The sequence below is a fragment of the Myiozetetes cayanensis genome, unplaced genomic scaffold (genome assembly GCF_022539395.1).
Source record: "Myiozetetes cayanensis isolate MyiCay16 unplaced genomic scaffold, myiCay2020 scf22, whole genome shotgun sequence".
Lineage (NCBI taxonomy): Eukaryota > Metazoa > Chordata > Aves > Passeriformes > Tyrannidae > Myiozetetes > Myiozetetes cayanensis.
The window spans coordinates 5,760,354-5,779,617 of record NW_026087434.1 but is presented as its reverse complement, the minus strand read 5'-3'; the positions used below and the strand labels follow the sequence as shown (position 1 = coordinate 5,779,617).

The window sequence follows — 19,264 nt, the reverse complement described above, 5'->3', positions numbered from 1 at the left end:
CAAAGCAAATCACTGCACTCCAGATTGCTGGGTTTCACAGAACTCTAAAAGCTCTGTTTATTCTTCTGTTATAAGTAAGTATTCTCTATTACTTCATGTCAAATAACATTAGTGGTATACTTGCTTGGGAGCCATTGTAAATACATTTTTTTTTGCCTTTTAACTCTCATTAAATCCTCTCTGAGCAAACTTTTATGACATTAGAAATGTCATGTCAAGTTGTACACATGTTGAAAGTGTCACGAAAAGTATTTGCAGTGTACATAGTAGTAATTTATTTTCAAAAACTTAATCAGTTGCAACTCTGGCATAGCTAAAGCTTTAAACTTGTTTTATGGTAATGATTATCACATTTCTGTTGTTCCATAACCTCTTTTTACATTTTGCTTCACAGCTGTCTTGTGAATTACTGGTAAATAATTGCTAAAAATTCATTTGCTTCTAATGAGTTGCAGGAGAGCCCAGCATGGATTTAAGTTGTTATTATAGATAATAAAGCACGCAAAGGGTATTCTTCCTTTGCTTTTGCTCTCTTTGCTTGCATGGCTGAAGTCTCTGCTCGCTCACTTTGCTGGTAAGTGCAGTTTCTTCTGAAAAAGTCAGAGCTGTGCTGGATGGAGAAGAGAGAGCTTGAATGACTTTCCCTCATTTTTCATCAGCTTCTGGTTTTAGAGACTCTCCTTATGAAGAGATATTGGAGATGCAGGGCCTTGTCAGCACCACTGAGAAAGCTGCATGTTTTCCCATGAGACAATCAGTACCTGTTATCTGCCCTGCTATAAATAATGGAAACCAGGCACATGCTCTTTGCTTTGATGAAAAACTGGGTGTGAGCAGTCCCACACACTCTGACAACCCAACCTCACTGAACTACGTGTAGTAAACACTGGAGGTGCATTTTCTCCCTTTGGGACTTTTAGCTGCAAAAGAACCATTGCCTTGCTGTTAGCTCAGTGTAATAAACATCTTTAATAGCACAAAGCCAGGGGCAAGTAGTCTTGTTTCTTCAAATCCTTCAATGAGTTTAACAGGCTGGTTGCCAGAAAAACAAGGCTTTGCTCATAAACTCTCCAGGTTTGATCTGGAAAGACAAAGACAACACTGTTTGTTCTTGTCTGGGGGTGGGGGGGAAATAAATTGTCTGGTTTAGGTTCTCCTGCTTCCCTCAAACTTTATTGCAGAGAAGTTGGGATTTGCAAATGCCTTTGTGTGAAAGGATGTGAACAAGTTTTTATACCTGTGGACTGTTAGCCACGCTGATCATATTGAATGCTCACAGGCTGTTGGAATTATTTGACTCTGCAGCCAGCCAGCTCCAAAAAATCTGCAGTCTTTATGAAAAATCATAAATCCAACCTCACTGGGTAGTACTTACAAGTTATTTTTCAAATGCCTTCTGGTAAGCCTTCATTGCTTCTAGGGTCTTTCTTCCATCTGTTTCTTCTTGTAAAGCCTATGTGCCCCAGACTAATTTCCTTCTCTTCTGCTCCACCTGGACTTAACTTTCCTGTCTGACATTCAGGAAATTGTTCTCTGGTCCCCAGGAAACAACAGCAATTTGATATTTGCTGATAGAAAAGCTGACAGGCTGATCTTTGAGAGCAATTCATGGAGGAAATAATTTCCCAGAGCACCCCTTCTTTATTGATGGGCAACAGAAGTCAAGCAGCTAAAGCCCAGAGGTGCTTCTAGAAAACCCTCCTTGAACCCTGGAGAGCAGAGTGGGCCTCTTGGGTCTATTTTTGTCATCAGTCAGTCAGAGTATGCAGAAGAGGTCACTTTTGTTAGCTTATTTGACCGCTGGAGAAAGAGAGGCAAAAAGTAAGAAAGAAATCATAGAATTCTAGAATTGTTAGGGTTGGGAAAAATCTCTACAATTATTTGGTGCAATATTTAATGAAATGGATGCAGCCAAACAGAGTTCAAATGCTTAAATTGTCAACTGAGTAAAATTTAGGCACCTAAACCCAAGGTTTCTCTCCTGGAAGAACCTCAGACAGTGTGGTCCAGATCTTGGAGATGTCTCAGCTTTGGAGGTTTGTACTTGATTTCAAGTTTCCAGGAATGCAAAACTCTGTATTTAGAGAGGGCTGTGCCTGGTTCAGTGCCTGTCTCCCCAGGGGATTCAGACTGCTCCTTCGTGTGATCAGAGAAGGTTACAGGTTTATACAGACACTAATTGATTAACAATTACAGCAAATACAGGAGGAGTGTGGAGGGGTGCCTTGTGTGGTGTGTACATAGCAACAGTTAGAGGATTCCTGTACAAGAAACTGGGGAACCAAGGTCAATTCTGTCCTCTGCCTAAGGGAGTTGAGACTTCATCTCCTCCTCCTATGGGCCACGTTCTCATCCCATGATGATTGACTTTCTGGCCTGGGGAGTGAACCTCACAAGTCCTGCAGAGAAAGAAAAGAAAACAAGCCTTGATTACACGACAGAGGCCGATCCCCCTTGATCTCCTTGGAAGTCTCGCTGTTGGTCAGTAGCAGAGCAAAGAAGGGAGCAGACTTTGGGGTGTTACTGCAGTGCTGTGCACAGAGGGCAGTGACATTCTCACTGTCGGGTGTCTCCAGTTGCCTGTTTCGTTTCCCCAGGAAAGAAGAAGATGTGACGTACATGAAGAAATCGAACCATGTGCTGAATCATGTTGGGGATGGTCCAGAGGAAGCAGAAGTTCTGATCAGAGGCAAAAAGCACAATAGGAAACCTTCCTTTCTCAAAGCTTTGTTGAGGACCTTCGGGCCATACTTCTTAATTGGCTCCTTCTTCAAGCTGATACAAGACCTGCTTTCTTTCGTCAACCCCCAGCTGTTAAGGTTGGTTTACTCTGTGAGTAGTTTCTATGTGCAGTCCCTGTGGAGGCTTGGCTTTGGCATGGGGTATTTGTTTTTGAAATGCACAGCTACTTTCCCTCACAGTGCTGGAGTGTGTGCTCCCTCACCTTCCCAATGCCCTAAGACAGGAGTTCTTCACTGTGGACTCAGCTGTGAATTGGACAAGCCTCACTGAAATGCAAGATTTATAAATTGCCCATCACCAACAGACAGCTTTGAATTACAGATTACCTGTTGTTGCTCCATGCAGCAGTGCAAAGCAATTTCTCCCCATTTCTAAAGGATAATTTATGAAATCAAAGCCAAGCACTGCTGGCTGGGTCCAGTGGTCTCTGTACATCTGATACCCACGAGCTGATGGTGGTTGCAGCTGTGGCGTGACTTGATGTACAGATGAAGTGTGATGCTCAAGTATGTGGTGCTTTGGCTGTGCTGCTGTCATCTGGGAAAGGTTTTGGAACATTTAGATGAGTTCTTAGTTGTGCACAGCAGGAAGAATGTGTGAGGCACAGCTACAGTGAATTTCCATGTGAAAGAAAATTCTGGTTCTATTAAAAAGAACAACTGAGAGGTCGTGACAGAAGTGGTGTGTCCTCAAATTCTCCATGTATAAGGAACACTACCTCCCATCTCCAGCAGGACTGGTTGCTCAGCTTGATCCATAAAGGAATTGGCATGATCCCCACATTTTTTCTCATCATTCTTAATGTGAGAATTTCCCCAGACAATCATTAACTTAGCAGAAAGTAACAGTGCAAATACCAGTGTTTTTATCAAACAATTATTAATGGAAAAGCACATAGTCCTGTTAATGCATGAGAGAGGAGTGGAGCTTGGATGGAGGCCACAGGTAGATGTAGGGAAGGGGAGAAGAGAAATCTCCTGTCTGAGTGTCTCTTAAAATAACCAGTGTTCTGAGATCATGTTGTTCTGTGGGTGGTTTGTGACATACCCAGAAATTTGCTAAAAAGAGGGTCTGACCCAGTATGGTGACATTTAATAGCTCACAGTTTGTCTTCTTCCAGAGACCTTAGTGAAGAGGAGGCAGCTGGCTTCCTTCTGAGAACACATTAAGTATAAACTATTCTGGGAATTTCTCAAATTTGCATAAATTTCTGGATATGTTGTCAGTGATATCTCAAGACAGATTATGGGGAATTTCTTCTCAAGTCTAAATTCCTGCAGTCTGGAAAAATTCCCTCCTAATGGTAGGAGAGAGAAGATGAAAAAGCCATGGCTGGATGGCAGGTTGCATGTAAGATAGTTTCATGTCTTAAAAAAATTGATGAGTCCCATACTGGGGCTTCAAGGAAGATATTTTCCTGAAGCTGTCCACTGACTGGAGTGGTACAGAAGGAAAATCTCTCCGGACTGGAAGAAGATGTAACAATCCCATTATTCTACCACAAGGCTTTGGGGCTTTATTTGTAGTTTCCAGGTCTGCTTTTTCCCTGCTGGTTATTTGAACCGTGGAGGTAAATCTCTGTTCCTCCCATATTTTGACAATTCAATAGTCTGGTTAGTAGGCTGAAATCACAAGTGTGATTTTTGGCATTGCCATATCTTGCCCTGCTTGTTTGCTGTATGCCAGTGTGCAGGTCAGCAGCGAGAGCAGCTGTGAGGAGTAAGAAATGGCTTGTCAATAAAAGATGCTACAGCCAGTTTAATGGGACTACCATTTTACAGGGAAAAAAAAAAGTAGGAGCGAAGAACTCTTTATGCATCCATCCAGAAGGATGTCTTTTAATCTAGCTTTTTTTTTGTGGGAAAACACCCCAGGCAGAAGCACTCAGGCTGGTTGAAGAGGATTTGGGTAAGAAGCTGGTTTTGCCTGCTCTGCTGCACTGCCCTACTCTGTCCTATCATTCACCTCCTGCCCTGGGGGGCTGCCTGACAGAGCTCAGACAGTGAGTCGAGTGTTTAAACTCTGGATCTCAGGGGGAACCAAGAGTTTCTCCTCATATTTCATTTTCAGGCTCATTTGCAAATGGACTTTCTCACTGGCAGAGCTTAAGGTTTTGCTGCTGGATCTTTGCAATGTTGTTTGACTGAAGTCATAACTCAGCTTGTGTCCTGCAGAGCTGTTTGCTTTTTGTGGTTAGAGAGAGGATGTGGCAGGATGCTGTAGTTGGGAGAAGCTGTGTTATGTCCCATTAAACTTGCTGCCTGGTTTTTTAATTTCTGTTTCTTTTTCCTTTTCCTTCCCCAACCTACTGAAAAACAGTGTATTAATTGGCTTCATCAAGAACAAAGATGCCCCAGCCTGGTGGGGATTTCTGATTACAGCTTTGATGTTTGTCTGTGCTGTGCTGCAGACACTCATACTTCACCAGCACTTCCAGTACTGCTTTGTTACTGGGATGAGGCTGAGGACTGGGATCACTGGAGTGATATACCGAAAGGTAAGACTGGAAGCATTTCATGTGCTGAAACACCAGTGTATAGCCAAGCAAGTGGCCTGAGTTCTCACACAGTTAGGGACGATCAGGCATGTTGAAGAAGAACAGCCTCCTGGAATGTAAAACATTGGTGTTTTGGTAAGTTTTTAGGAGTACCTCTGTTGTACTTTATAGAATTTTCTAGCGATCAGCACCTTAATGTGGGTGTACTGGTAGGTCACCAGAAATACCACAGAAATACCACTGGTTCACTTTAAATGCTGAAAGAGGAGGGATTTAGATTAAATGTAAGGAAGAGATTCTACCCTGAGAGGGTGGGGAGGCCCTGGCACAGGTTGCCCAGAGAAGTTGTGGCTGCCCCATCCCTGGAAGCGTCCAAGGCCAGGTTGGATGGGGCTCGGAGCAACCTGGGATAGTGGAAGGTGTCCCTGCCCACAGCAGGGGGTTGGAGCTAGATTATCTTTAAGGTCCCTTCCAACACAAGCCATTCTATGATATGGAAGATGGATCCAGGAGAATAGCAGGTTTGTGCTATGAGTATATTCGGTCCTGCTAGGTTTTCTTTGGAACTCTACATACTGCTTGAAATAGGGATGCTCAGAAGCAAACCATTTAATGAAGCCTTGAATCGATGTAGAGTAGGAGAGTGTCTTGTTTTGCTGATAATTGAGGATTTCTTCTCCATGTTTCTCTGTGTCCATCAAGACTGTGAACCCACTGAACCTCTCTTCCTCCTCAGTCCTTAGCCATCACAAACTCAGCGAAGCGCTCGTCTACTGTTGGAGAAATTGTCAACTTGATGTCCGTGGATGCCCAACGTTTCATGGACCTGATGACTTTCCTGAACATGTTGTGGTCTGCACCACTCCAGATATTTCTGGCTTTGTATTTCCTCTGGCAGGTACGGACATTGTCACCCTTTTTTCACAATTCATCTAAATTATGTGGAAGCTGCACACCCTCAGTTAGTGTCTTAATCATTTTGTTCAGCTGGTAGGAAGATAGGGCATTTGAAGCAGGAGATGACCTTTATGTCCCCTTTGGCCCTACAGTGTTTTGATGGGATCTATCTTGGACTCATCGGTGTTCCCAGTAGTTGATACAAATGAGAGCTTGAGGGAAGTGGTCTAGAGACTAAACCAAACAAAAAACCTGGACACAGGAAGTGTAAACCATGTGTAAAGATTATATCCTGCTGTATAAAGTTTTGTGTGAGTCAAAGTGAAACAAATTTCACCTGGAATAACCATAATTTTTCCTTTGACACTGTTATAGATTTATTCCAGGTTCTCTTTGAGCACTGGCTTTCAGCCTTAAAATGTTTCTGTGCAATTAATCTCTTTTACTGCATAAAACAGCAGCAACAACTTAACTATATTGATTTAGACTCGAAAGCCATGAAGTTGCAGCAGCTTTATGAGTTACTGCTCCACTGGAAGCTGAGCTCTAGCAGGCAGCAGTTTGTATGCATCTACTCACACTGGGGGTACTGGGTTAATTCAGTAATTACAGTTCCCTTGGTCAGAGAGAAGTCAGGGGAAAAAATTCCTTCTCTATGGCTTATTTCTTCCCTTTTTACATTTGCTTTCTATTTGCATTGGTTCAAAATTATCCCACTCACCCTACTGGGAGCCACTTAGCAGGTAAATCACAGAGCACTCTGTTATCACCAATACCAGCATAATAATAATTCAAAGTGAATTTTGCTGTCACCTCTTCCCAGTTGTTGTGTGGAATCAGAACACTTCCTTGGGAGAAGTTCAGCTTGTCTCTGTAATTTCTGTTTCTATAACCTACTGTTGTTTTAATGCTGACCATAGGGAACAGCAGCACTTGGGTACAACAATAACAACAACAACTTACCTTTTCTCTTTAAATCCAAGGCTTTAGGACCTTCTGTGCTGGCTGGAGTTGCTGTGATGGTCTTGCTTATCCCATTTAACTCTGCAATAGCAATAAAAACCAGAGCATTCCAGGTAAGGTACCAGCAGAAAAGGTAATGTTGTCTGAATTGGCAGCTGTGCTATGAGAAATGAAGGTATCAGAGGTTGTTAATAAGATGCCATTTGCACCACTTTACTTATGAGTAAGATTGTACTGATATATTTAATAACTGTATCCTCTTAGATGGTTTTTCCATAGTAAATTGAATGCTGTTTAGGGGAAAGGTGTGGCATTGAGCCAGTGGATCTTCATACTCCTGGAGCGGCTTTTGGGATTAGCAAGAGATTTCCTTGTCTCCATATCCCTTCACCTGGTATCTGCCTCTAGGAGTATCTGGAGAAAGGCACTGAAACAAATGCTGTTCTTTAAGCTGCAAATTAATGTTTTCAGAGATGGGAGTGAAACCTGGCAGCTTGGGTTTTATGCTAATAGCCAGTGTTGATATTCACTGCTACTGAGCTGGGCCAAATTTCATCTATTAGCTTAAGGTAAAAGGATCTTTTATGCCTTTCTTTGTAGTCGTAGTTGTCTCTAGTCAAGGATGTCTGAAAAAATACCAATATAACAGTGCCCTCTGGCTTTGTGCTAGAAAAAAATGTAATAAATGGCTTGTGCTGTGCAGCCTGTCAGTGACTGTTTGGAAGACTTTTAAAAAAGACCAAAATAACCAAAAAATCAAACTATTGATGTGAAAAAGGTAAGAGTTGGAAAATGAATATAAATTATGGCATGTAAGCACAGCCTTAGTAACAGAGGGGTATTATTATATGCTTAAAGAAACATACAGACTTACCATTGAATCTCTTGATGCTGACATCAGGAGATTAACATTCCTTTTCTCCCTTGCACACTATGAGATGCTCAGATCTGCATGTTTTTCTGTGCCTGTGTGTATGAATTTTGTCTATACAGTTGAGCAGGAATTTTATTTTTTTAAGAGCTGACTGAAGCACTGTGTTCTAATATATAGGAAGAAAAAAACTAGAAGCAGCCACAGTTTCCAATGGATGCCATAAAAAAATACATCTGTGCACATCAGGAAAAAAAGAAATCTGAAGAAATCAAAGGAAGTAGTAGAGTAGTATTTTTGTGAAGTGCCCGAACCTTAAGATGGTTTAAAAACGTTGCCCCTCACAGTGAAGACGAGTGGAAAGCTTTTGTACCCTGCTTTCCAGGCAGCTTCTTTGATTTCTACTTTCCTTGGCAGTATTGACTCGCACAAGAAGCTTACTGATAACAGTCTGGCTTTCTGTGATTACCTTTTGCATCCTCTTTAGAAGCAGCCCAAGGACCAGCAGAGCTGTGAGACATATGTTGAAAGCTCTCTTTGTGGTCCTTGCTGTGACACTCTTGTCTCTCGTGTTTACCAATGACCCAGGTGGAACAAATGCGCTATAAAGACTCCCGCATTAAATTAATGAACGAGATCCTGGGCGGCATCAAGGTGCTGAAGCTCTACGCTTGGGAGCCATCCTTTTCAGAAAAGGTCCTGGAGATACGAAAGAACGAGCTGCGGGTTTTGAAAAAATCTGCTTATCTCAATTCTTTGTCCACCTTCACCTGGATCAGCGCCCCGTTCCTGGTAAGTTGAATTTGCATGGCTCTCTGAGCTGGGCAAGTGCATCCTTGAAGGATAAGTGTGAGGCTTTTCTGCCTGATAAATGTACGTAGGAATAAAATGTAAATACTTTTTCGAAAAAATTATCCGCATGCTTTGAACCAGAGTCCGCTGTTCTCGAGAGCCTTTTTGTTAATCGGTATTAAAGTATTTTGTGATAGAGCCTGCCAGTGGAAGCTGGGAATAGCTGTCTCGGGAGAATTTCCCACCACTTCAAAGTACTTCCCAAAACAAATTGAAAGTAGAATCTGAATCCTCAGAGATATCTCTGTGAATAGCAAAAATAGCAAAGGAACTTTTAATTGAGTCAGTCAGGACAATGTCTGTCTTTAGCTCTCATTTCTACCTTCGTGTTACTGGGCTCTCCTTGTTTTAGTGGGAGAGGGAGTTGTCAAATTATTCTACAACATAAAAAAGGGATTGATTTAATGTAAAAGCTAAAGCCCAAATGATACGATGCAAATTCTGAAATGCTTTTTCCTCAATTTTGTCTTTCCCTCTATTTTCCACTTCATTGCACTTTGATCCCTTTTGCAGCAAAGGTTTTGGTGAATAAAACCATTTAGGTAAGTCCTTGATCAAAAATATTCATAGCCAACTGTTCTCAAGATCAAAGACCTGACCCTGCAGAAATGTCCTGAACAGCCTTGAGACCCTGCCCCTTTCATGGTTCCATAAAATTAATGCACTTCCTTCAATACACATTCCAGTTCCTGCTCACCATTAGTTTGATGCATGGGATGGTCCTTCCACAGTGGAAGGTCCCTGTCATACAGCAAACCGGCAAATAACGTGGATTTTACTCCCTTTTCCATTGATTAGTGGAGGTTGTTTGCTTAGCCTGCTGTTTACAATGGGAAATTTTGGTTGGGTGGAGTGTGAAAAGCAGCCAAACCACAGTCTGATAACAGCTTTTCTTTTTATTTGCCCGAGTTCTGTAGTTCACCTCATGAACCTCTAAGTTTGACTGAACACAGCCATCAGTAATCTGGAAGTTATTTTACACCGCGTGCCCTTTTTTGTACCAACTTGTCCAAAATGACTTGTCATTCTTAAAGTGTCTTGAAAAGGTCAGGAACAAGGAATTTTTGTGGTTGATACTTTTATTTCCAAGATGCCCATCAGGCCTGAGTGCTTTTTAAAATGTCAGAATATAACCCACGTCTCACAGTAAAGTCCCTTTCTGGCTTTCAGGTAGCACTGACGACGTTTGCCGTGTATGTCTCAGTGGATGAGAAGAATATCCTGGATGCAGAAAAGGCTTTTGTCTCCCTCTCCTTGTTCAATATCCTGAAGTTTCCCCTCAACATGCTTCCACAAGTCATTAGCAATATTGCGCAGGTAAGGAGGGTCTGGTGCGTGGATTGTCCTGAACAACTCCAACAGAAGGAACCCCACGTGCCCTTGATTTCTGGAATGCAGAGATCCCTGGCATCTGCCTGTCAGCTGGTTTTCTTTTTAATAGCCTTTTTAATACCCTTTCTCTACTGCTGCCCTTTCTTGGAAAGCCTGACATCATCTGAGTAAGCCTGTCTGTGTGAATTTTGCTTCTCTCAGATAAACTCAGCTTGGTCTGAGAAATTTCACAGTTAAAAGCTTGGATTTCAACATAAGAGTGATTGCAGGGAAAGAATGAGTCACTGTTCAGGAAGCCCGTGGGGGGAAGGCTTAAGCCATTGTGCATGCTTTCTTTTTCAGTAGTAAGAGCATTAAGTCCTCATTAAAAGAATAATAAAATAACACCACGCTCTTTTCTTAGACAAGTGTTTCCCTGAAGAGAATTCAGCAGTTTCTGAGTCATGATGAACTTGATCCGAATTGTGTGGAAACAAAGGTGATTTCACCAGGTAAAGACATCGGTATTTTTTTTTAATGAAGCTGATACAACAGCATCTTATATCTGTTTTGGACTGGTGGAGTTATGAAAAAAAAGCGCAAAAAGAAAATAACAATAGTAATCTTGCATTAAAAAAACAAGAGGAAACTGCTGCTTTGAAAAGTACGTGTTTGGTGTTCAGGCTATGTGGAAATAAGAAAAGTTTCTGGCAATATTTTTGAGCTTTGAGCTTGTTAGGCCTGAGTTTGCATCTGCAATGTACTGGATGCTCACAGCACTGAATATGAAGGGCATCCACTGACTGGGAACAGCAAGGCTTGTTCAAACCTTTCACACTGCACAAATGCTCAGAAGCTTTGTACACAGTTTTGATTTCTTCTGTTGGAAACAGTATCCCAAAATAATTGAGCCAGATGGTCTCAAAAAAAATGTGTTTTATCATGTAACACACTTTGGTGATACTATAGCTTGAAACTTTATGTTGCATGTGATGCCATAGACAGAGGAGGAGGAATGGCTGGGTGTCTGTCATGCAATTACTGTTCTACACCACTCCACCAGGAGGTAAAGAAAGCCTGCGGATCTATAACTTGTTAGTGTGGCAAGCAAAAAGCTGCACAGAGTTGAGTTTAATCCGGTGCATCAAAGTCAACAGCGTGCAGTGACCTCCTACTGACTTGAAAGTGGTTTCTGAAGTAAATCTGCGCTCAGTTGCAGGGGGATGCTGAGGAGCACATGTTGGGACCGGCCTCCTCACGGTAGGGTGGGGCAGGGCAGCTTTTCAGCTCCATAGCTCTGTTAACTCACAGTCTGTAGCTTAAGCTGCAGTTGGTTATTTTCACTCTGAACAAGCCTGTCTTGTGACCCACAGGCATGAGACTGTGCCTCCCATGCCAGCAGAAAAGGGAAGTGCAGTGTGTGTGAAACACCCGTAAATAAAGATCCCTCTGTCTGCCTGTCTCTCAGTCGTGCTGTTCTGTGTAACACATTCCCTGCCTCCTCTCTTGTTGTGTTTTTGTCACACAGGCAATGCCATCAGTGTAAAAAATGCCACGTTCAGCTGGGGAAAGGAGCTTAAGCCAACTTTGAAAGAGTAAGATTTTTTAAATTTTTTTTTTTCTTTTGTGTGTGCGCAATTGCAATGCAACTTCTACCTGGTCTCTGGCTCCTGGGAGGTCTATTTTGAACGATGTCTAGTAAAAACCACACATCACATATGTGCATCTCTTGTGGCAGACTCATCCCTGTGGTGGTGGATGGGCTGCCTCCAGACTGTGGGGGGGGTGGTGCCTGTTTTGCTCATTTGCCTATTTGAATGAATACAAACAAAATTTGCCTGGAAGCATATGTTTCCTTAAGTTATGCATCATGATCTGTGCAAACAGCAATTTATATTGATTTTGTTAGTGAAAGGCACTTTGATGGTAAAGAGACTCTGTCCATCAGCCATTTCCTTATTAGTTCACCTTCAGAACCAGGACCTGAAGCAGTACCTTTAGGAACATAGTGGAGAAAACAGTAAAGGAATTTAATTGGGAAGTCTTGCTTTTCTTGTGTCAGTTTGAACCCTATTTACTAGCACTGGAAATAGAGTTCTAAAGTGGTTTGAACATTTTTAGATGGGATGTATTCACTCACTACTTCCTTACAATTGATCTCAGTTTTAAAATTAAAAACCAAGATACTTCTGGAAGATTATCTTCTTTCAAAATGCTTATTAACCCAGTTTGACTTGCTGATGGACTGATAGGACACAGCAGAGGGCCTTAGAAGGCTTGTTACCAATCCTACTGCTTTAGGAATAAACAAGATAGATTAATGCTGGGTTTCCATTTGCTCCTACAGTTCTGGTTACAGTACACGAGAAAGGGAGGAGAAGACCAGTGACCAAGCTATGCTTACTATATCCAGTCAGGCTGAGGTCAGGCTGATTTGTCACTGTGTATTTCAGCCCTGCTTTAAAGACCCCTGATGCCTTTAGTAAACTAATGTTTAATTAATTTCCAGCCTGTTTCCTCCACAGTATAAATATGTTGGTCCCCAGTGGTGCTTTGGTTGCCATTGTTGGCCATGTTGGCTGTGGGAAGTCTTCTCTGGTGTCTGCTCTCCTGGGTGAAATGGAAAAGCTGGAAGGAGAAGTGGCTGTGAAGGTTGGTATTGTTTACAATGCCATTTAGTGATGGTATAGAAATGTGCTGCTTATGCCTGCCCTTGCTTAGAATGAACCTCAGGCTGCAGAGGGAATTCTGGTTGCTCCTCTGGCAGCTTGTCTGTGTGTTTGGGTTTTACCCACACCTGTTCAGTTGGGGTTTGTATGAACTTTCTTTTCCTTATTCGATCGACTATACATCAGCAATTAGCACACATATATGTGTAATGTGAATGTGTGTGAATCAGGAGCTGTGTGTGTGCTGCAGATCTTAATCAGAGCTGTAAGCAGGAATTGCTGCTTGTTAAAGTCAGAGGTGTCCTTTCTCCCTCCTTGTTCTAGGGTTCTGTTGCTTATGTGCCTCAACAAGCCTGGATCCAGAATGCCACGCTGAAAGATAACATTTTGTTTGGCCAAGCTCCTAATGAGGAAAAATACCAAAATACCCTGGAGGCCTGTGCTTTAAAAACTGACCTGGAAGTGCTGCCAGGAGGAGATCAGACTGAGATAGGAGAGAAGGTAATTATTTCTTTTTCAAGTCAAACCTGCCTGGGGATTCCTGGTCCAGCTAAAGAGAGAATGCTGTAAAGTCAGCACTTGGTTTGGTTTGATCTTTACAATGGCACCCCTGCTACAATCAACACCAAAACACGCAGGGCAGTTCTGTGGAAGGCAGTTGGACTTAAACTTGTTCCTAACTTTAGGCGTGTGCTTGAATTGTGATACAGAATTGCATATCCAGCCCTGGAAGATCAGAGCACCCCCCATTTGTTGTGCAATTGTAAAGGTGCATCTGCCCAGAATAAGTAAAAGCCCTTCTTTTCCTCTAGGGATTAAAAGGGAGGGAGCATATGGTTGCGCTTCAAGTGAAAAAATGGTATGATCATCCCTTAACACATTTTAATGAGGAACTTCTACATCTGTGATTAACAACAGAGATATTCTTTTTTTCACAGGCCACTGAGTCTGAGCTAGATTTCATGAAATGGGGTGGAGATGTGGATTTATTTGCAGGATGAAAGATGTGGAGGATGTTCCAGGTGCCACAGCCCTGCTTTGAAATTTACATTTTATATCCCGGTTGACGGTTTTCCTTTTTATGTAGTTCTGTGTTTTAACAGCTCCCTTCAGGAGCTTATTAAAAAGAGCCTCGCTCTGTCTCCAGATTGCTGGGTGACTGGAAGTTTGGCAGCGAACAAACAGATCTAGAGGCGTTGTGTTCCTGTCTCTGGGCGGGTTATTCTTTTCAGCGCCTCATGTTTCAATTTAGCATCCGAGTGTTGAGGCTGGGCGAGAGCCATGAAAAGTCAGAGCTGCTGTTGTGTGATATGTTTTGTTCTCTCCTCTCTCCCTTCAGGGCATCAACCTGTCAGGTGGGCAGAGGCAGCGCGTGAGCCTCGCCCGTGCCGTGTACAGCGGCTCTGACATTTACCTGTTAGATGATCCCCTGTCTGCCGTGGACTCGCACGTCGCAAAGCACATCTTTGACAAAGTCATTGGGCCAGAGGGGGTGCTCAAAGGAAAAGTAAGCTGGCATTTAGATCCTCCTAAAACTGCACACAAGCTCGGGAACGCTGGTGGGTAACAGGAAAGCTGTTTCACCACCGATGCTTGGGTGCCAGCTCGTTGCTGAATTTCTGTCTGTAGCTGGCAACGGGGACACCTTTTGTCACACTGTGGTGAGCTTATGCATGCCCAGAAATGATGTGAGCTGGCCAGCACATGCAGAGGCAGAAACCAGCTCTGTCTTTAAAATGCCTGCTGTGAGATCTCCAAAAACAAGGCATTTGCAGAAACTTGCACAGGTTGGCAGTGTTGCTTGTTGTTACTCAGAGGTGTGCAGGGAGGAAGCTGTACCAGATACTGATGTTACAGAGCCCTTTGGCAACATGCAAACAAACTGCAATCGCTTTCCTGCACCTTCTTCTCCTGTTGTGATCTTCTTGGATTATCTCAGAGCTCAAAAGGGAAGGGCTGCAAAGAAAATCAGCATAACGGAAGGAGGGAATGATAATTCTGTTGGTTTAATTCCCTCTATGGTTGTATCAGCAGTAGGAGCACAGTGAGTTCATGTACATATTCCCAAGCTCATTTGGCTAATGATGACAGTGTTATTTCCACCTTGATACAACAACTCACTCCCTGTCCCAAAAATTTGGTAGTATTTGGCTTGCTAAGTAGTGGTGGTCCCCACAGTAACAACCGAAAGATTTGTGGTTTTTCTCTTTTTCCCTATCCAGACCCGAATTCTGGTGACCCATGGCGTCAGCTTCCTACCTCAGGTAGACCATATAGTTGTCCTGGTAGATGGCAAAATCTCTGAAATGGGATCTTACCAAGACCTTCTGAAACAAAACAAGGCCTTTGCAGAATTCCTGCGAAATTATGCACTGGACGAAGACGTTGAAGAGGACGAACCAACAAGTACAGTATTGCTTTTTCTTAAAACATGTCTTTTTCTGCCAACGGGATTACAGATATTTTCTCTGTAAAATGCCCCCTGGTTCTTCATGACAACCTGGCATTTGCCTTTCTGCACTACCGTGAAAATTACTGTCTGTGGCCAGGTCTGTGTTATTGAGAAATGTTTTCAAAAATTCCTTTCAAAATTTCATGTGGTTTGTCCTAGAAGAAAATCAACTCTGATGATAGAAATTATTTTAAACTGGGCAATTTATTTTACAATTAGCAAGGCCAAGCTTGTCAGGAAAACGAAGTAGCCAAGGGAAAACTGGCCTTGCTATCAAAGGGGCTACCCAGAGCCTGGTGTGTTTTCTCTTTGTGTGTGGTTGGGTTTTTTCCATGTAGCAAAGTTCAGATGACATTTTAATCTTGGCTTACTTTTCAGCTTGGTTTGATTCTGACAAAATGGTACAAGATTAAAGCATTTTAGTAAATGTTTCCCCTGTGTGACAGTGTTCCCACGCTCTTTGATTGCAGCACTGCTGCTCTCCAGCCAGGCAGAGGGGAACATGCACGACATCTTCCAGCAGCAGCAGAGGCTTGCAGGAGCTCCTGACGTGACTCCCCCAGCCCCAGATCATGCCTAGAACACGCCTTATTTAGCTGAAACCAACTCTGACACTATTGCCTGACATTCTGATGTGTTAAAGGAATGTGATGTAAATGTGTTTGGCAGCCAACCTGCCTCACAAGATCTTCGCAATTTCGTTCAGAGAAGTGATGCACAGAACTAAAGCCAGGGGGGATTTTATGCACTGTGATTTTCCTGCTGTGGTATTGTTTTTCATGACTCTTGCTTTGTACAGCCACCTTTTTCTGTGCTTTCTGCTTTATGGGGTGGAAAATCTGAGGTGTGATCCTGTCTTGCAGTGCTGGAGGAGGAAGAAGTCCTGCTGGCTGAAGACACCCTCAGCATCCACACCGACCTGGCGGATAACGAACCAGTGACCAATGAGGTCCGCAAACAGTTCCTTAGGTAAACATGAGGTTCATGTGCTTCTAATCTCTGTCTGGGGTGAAACACATCTGAAAGATGTTATATACATACTGCTTCTCCATCTGGGCTTCAGTTTGCTTAGTTTCCTCTTACAAATAAATTGGTTTAGTGTCCTTTTGAAAGTAAATGTGAAAGAACATGCAAAGAAGATCAAACATCTATTCCTGCATTCGTCTTTTGAATCTGAACTGAACCAATTCCTTTAAGCAGCTCTCTGGTTCTCAGGTAACACTGCTGTATGTATTTACCTACTCAACATAAACTGCTGCCAGTTATATCATAAATAAACCCTTTGCATTTCACCTTTCCCTCGAGAATCTTAGAAATCTTTATCATTTTTTATAACCAATAGCCACAGATGCTGTCCAGCTTCTTTTGACATGAAAACAGAGAAGCTCAGGGTTTAGCTTGAAATGTCTGCCTTGCCATGAAGCCTCTAAAGGCCTTTCCCAAAGAGCCCAGGCCCTGCCACAGCTGTTCTTAGATGCTGTATTTCTGACATCACTGGACATCCAGAGGGGTGGTACAAGCACCCACAGCTGTGAGCGAGACTGGCATGGGAACTCAGTGAAAGGGCTAGGAATAAGTCCAATCCACTGCATGCCAGTCATGCCTCAGCACTGCCTCAATATGCCCTTTTTCTCCTAATGACTCTTTTGTTTTAACCAGGCAACTTAGTGTAGTGTCTTCTGAGGGAGGAGAATGTCCCAACAAAATGTCAACGAAACGAAGAGTCTGTGAGAAGAAGCCAGCAGAGCCTCCTCTGCCAAGAAAAAATGCTAACGAGAAACTTATTCAGGCTGAAACCACTGAAACAGGCACGGTATGGTTTGATTTGCCCCCCTCCCTTTTGCTACACTTCTGTTTGAAAAAGAATCATTTTTATTTTAACATTTGATCCAGTTCTGTTAAACGCGTTGTATAAATCACGACTGCAGCCTTTAGGCCTTAATCTGGTGGCCACTGATCGTTCAAATTTAGGATCTTGGCAGAGGTTTTGGCACCCAACAAGAGCTATATACTTAGTGGGGGAAAAAAAAAAGGAAAAAAAAAAAGAAAAAAATCCCTTCCAGCTCCCATCACAGTCACTTGATACCATGGAGCCCTGCACTCCATCAGCCCTGCCTTTGCCTTGCAGAGCTTTCAGCACTGCTGGTTTTTAAACTGCTTGGCTGCTGCTGGGTCCAGCTGCAGCAGTGGGTTACACGAGCCAGCTGCCTGCTGGGTGCCAGAGGGTCTGCTCTGCCGAAATACCTGCCACTCCCTTCCGAGAGCATTTTGTGCTTGTAGGTACAAAGGGGCTGTATTCCTCCTGAGCAGGGCCAGGGAGTGAAATGGGAACAGGGAAAAAGAGAAGATGGGAATACAAAAGTAAAAGGGCATAAAAGGGCAGCAGAAGGAAGAGGAGCAGGGAGGTTTGCATAAAGAAAACCCCTTCCCTCCACTTCAGAAGGCTCAATGTGTCCTGTTTAGTCTGATCTACTGGTCCCCAGCACAGACCTGTAATTAACTTTTTCTGTGGATTATTTTAGCTTTCAAAGTCCCTAATCAACAACATTTTTTTTTTAATTATTCCTTCTTATGCTCTTTTTGGAGACTGAGTTTTTTCCTGAGTCTGTCTCTTTTGGCTTCTCTGCCTTTTTGTACTACCTTTGAGACAGCACCCTTACTCCTTGCCACAAGCATCATCTCTTTATGTTCCTGTTGGGGTGCACCAGCATTTGGTACCTCATTTAAGTTGCTGTAAAGACACAGAATGGAGGCATATTCAGCACTTTTCCTGAAATAGGCCATTTAAAGTAGTCCTGAGCATGATAGCCTGCCAAGTTGCTTCTTTTGCGTGAAAAACTTGGCTCCTGTCCTTGCTGCTATTTGATCAGCTTCTTTTCTTTCCCTTTTTTCCCCCCTCTGGCATAGTCCTAAGAACTAAAACCCTACCAAACTAATGAAATACAGTTCCTCAACAAGGAGGAGAAGAGTATTTCAGAGAAGTTTCTGGCTTGTTCTGAAAGTCGTCGTCCTGACATGGAGCTCAGGCAGATGAGCTGTTCTCCGTGGTGTGTTAAAGCTTGGACAGTTTTGAACTCAGCAGTTCCCCTGACAAAGAATTTTTTTTTTCTCCTCTTAATTCTCTCTAAACCCCTGCTTGTGTGAGCTGTACAAACCAGCTTTGGTGTGTGATTTTGCAGGTGAAGCTATCAGTGTTCTGGCAATACATGAAGGCTGTCAGCCCTGTCCTGTCTTTAGCAATATGTTTCCTGTATTGCTGTCAAAATGCTGCTTCCATTGGGGCCAACGTGTGGCTCAGTGACTGGACCAACGAGCCGGTGGTAAATGGGACTCAGCACAACACGGCCATGAGAATCGGGGTCTACGCTGCCTTGGGCCTCTTGCAAGGTGAGAGCAGATAAAATCATGATGTCTCAATGGTTAGGCAAGAGGAATTAGGTGGAAAGGCCCGGTACCAGTTGCCAGTGGTCCATAAGGAGAATAGATGTAGATCAGATATTAGGAAGGAATCATTTACTGTGAGGGCGGTGAGGCCCTGGCACAGGTTGCCCAGAGAAGTTGTGGTTGCCCCATCCCTGGAAGTGTTCAAGGCCAGGTTGGATGAGACTTGGAGCAACCTGTCCAGTGGAAGATGGAACTTTAAGGTCCTATCCTAAGCAAGGGAGGTAATGTAACCTGGAGCTGCAAAGTCTGAGCTCAGCCCAGTGCCTAATTTTGTTGTGAAGCCCTCAGAGGGGGTTGAACAGGTGACATGGAAGCTTTAGGGAGGTAAGTTGGAGAGAAAACATGAAAATTGCAGAAGAGACTGAAGGCCTGGGGTGTAGTTGTAGTAATTAGGACTTCATGGAGGTTTGTGGAAAGCAGAGGGAGGATGTTTGTGTGCCTGTTTTACATAGACAGGATGGTGAAATCCTGCAGGCTGTGTTCCTGTGCCTTAGGCAGTAATGCTGTAGTGCTGATGTGCACGCTAAGAGAAGAGTGGACAGGGAATACAGTAAAGCAAAAAAAGC

The 19,264-nt window shown here is 43.2% G+C and overlaps 1 protein-coding gene across 3 annotated transcripts in view; it reads left to right on the top strand.

The window, feature by feature from the left end:
- Window positions 1-19,264, top strand: part of ABCC3 (ATP binding cassette subfamily C member 3) — a 47,180-nt gene that overhangs the window by 20,014 nt on the left and 7,902 nt on the right. Inside the window, exons 8-22 of one of the 3 annotated variants that reach the window (XM_050319313.1) lie at window positions 2,598-2,819; window positions 5,062-5,239; window positions 5,976-6,137; window positions 7,120-7,212; window positions 8,559-8,762; window positions 9,993-10,139; window positions 10,558-10,645; window positions 11,662-11,728; window positions 12,659-12,785; window positions 13,127-13,303; window positions 14,142-14,309; window positions 15,025-15,208; window positions 16,118-16,223; window positions 16,914-17,067; window positions 18,434-18,641. In XM_050319313.1, the coding sequence (XP_050175270.1) occupies window positions 2,598-2,819; window positions 5,062-5,239; window positions 5,976-6,137; window positions 7,120-7,212; window positions 8,559-8,762; window positions 9,993-10,139; window positions 10,558-10,645; window positions 11,662-11,728; window positions 12,659-12,785; window positions 13,127-13,303; window positions 14,142-14,309; window positions 15,025-15,208; window positions 16,118-16,223; window positions 16,914-17,067; window positions 18,434-18,641 (2,285 nt within the window). Of the gene's footprint in view, window positions 1-2,597; window positions 2,820-5,061; window positions 5,240-5,975; window positions 6,138-7,119; window positions 7,213-8,558; window positions 8,763-9,992; window positions 10,140-10,557; window positions 10,646-11,661; window positions 11,729-12,480; window positions 12,557-12,642; window positions 12,786-13,126; window positions 13,304-14,141; window positions 14,310-15,024; window positions 15,209-16,117; window positions 16,224-16,913; window positions 17,068-18,433; window positions 18,642-19,264 lie in introns of those variants that run through there. The other 2 variants (XM_050319314.1, XM_050319317.1) reach the window with 2 other exon arrangements.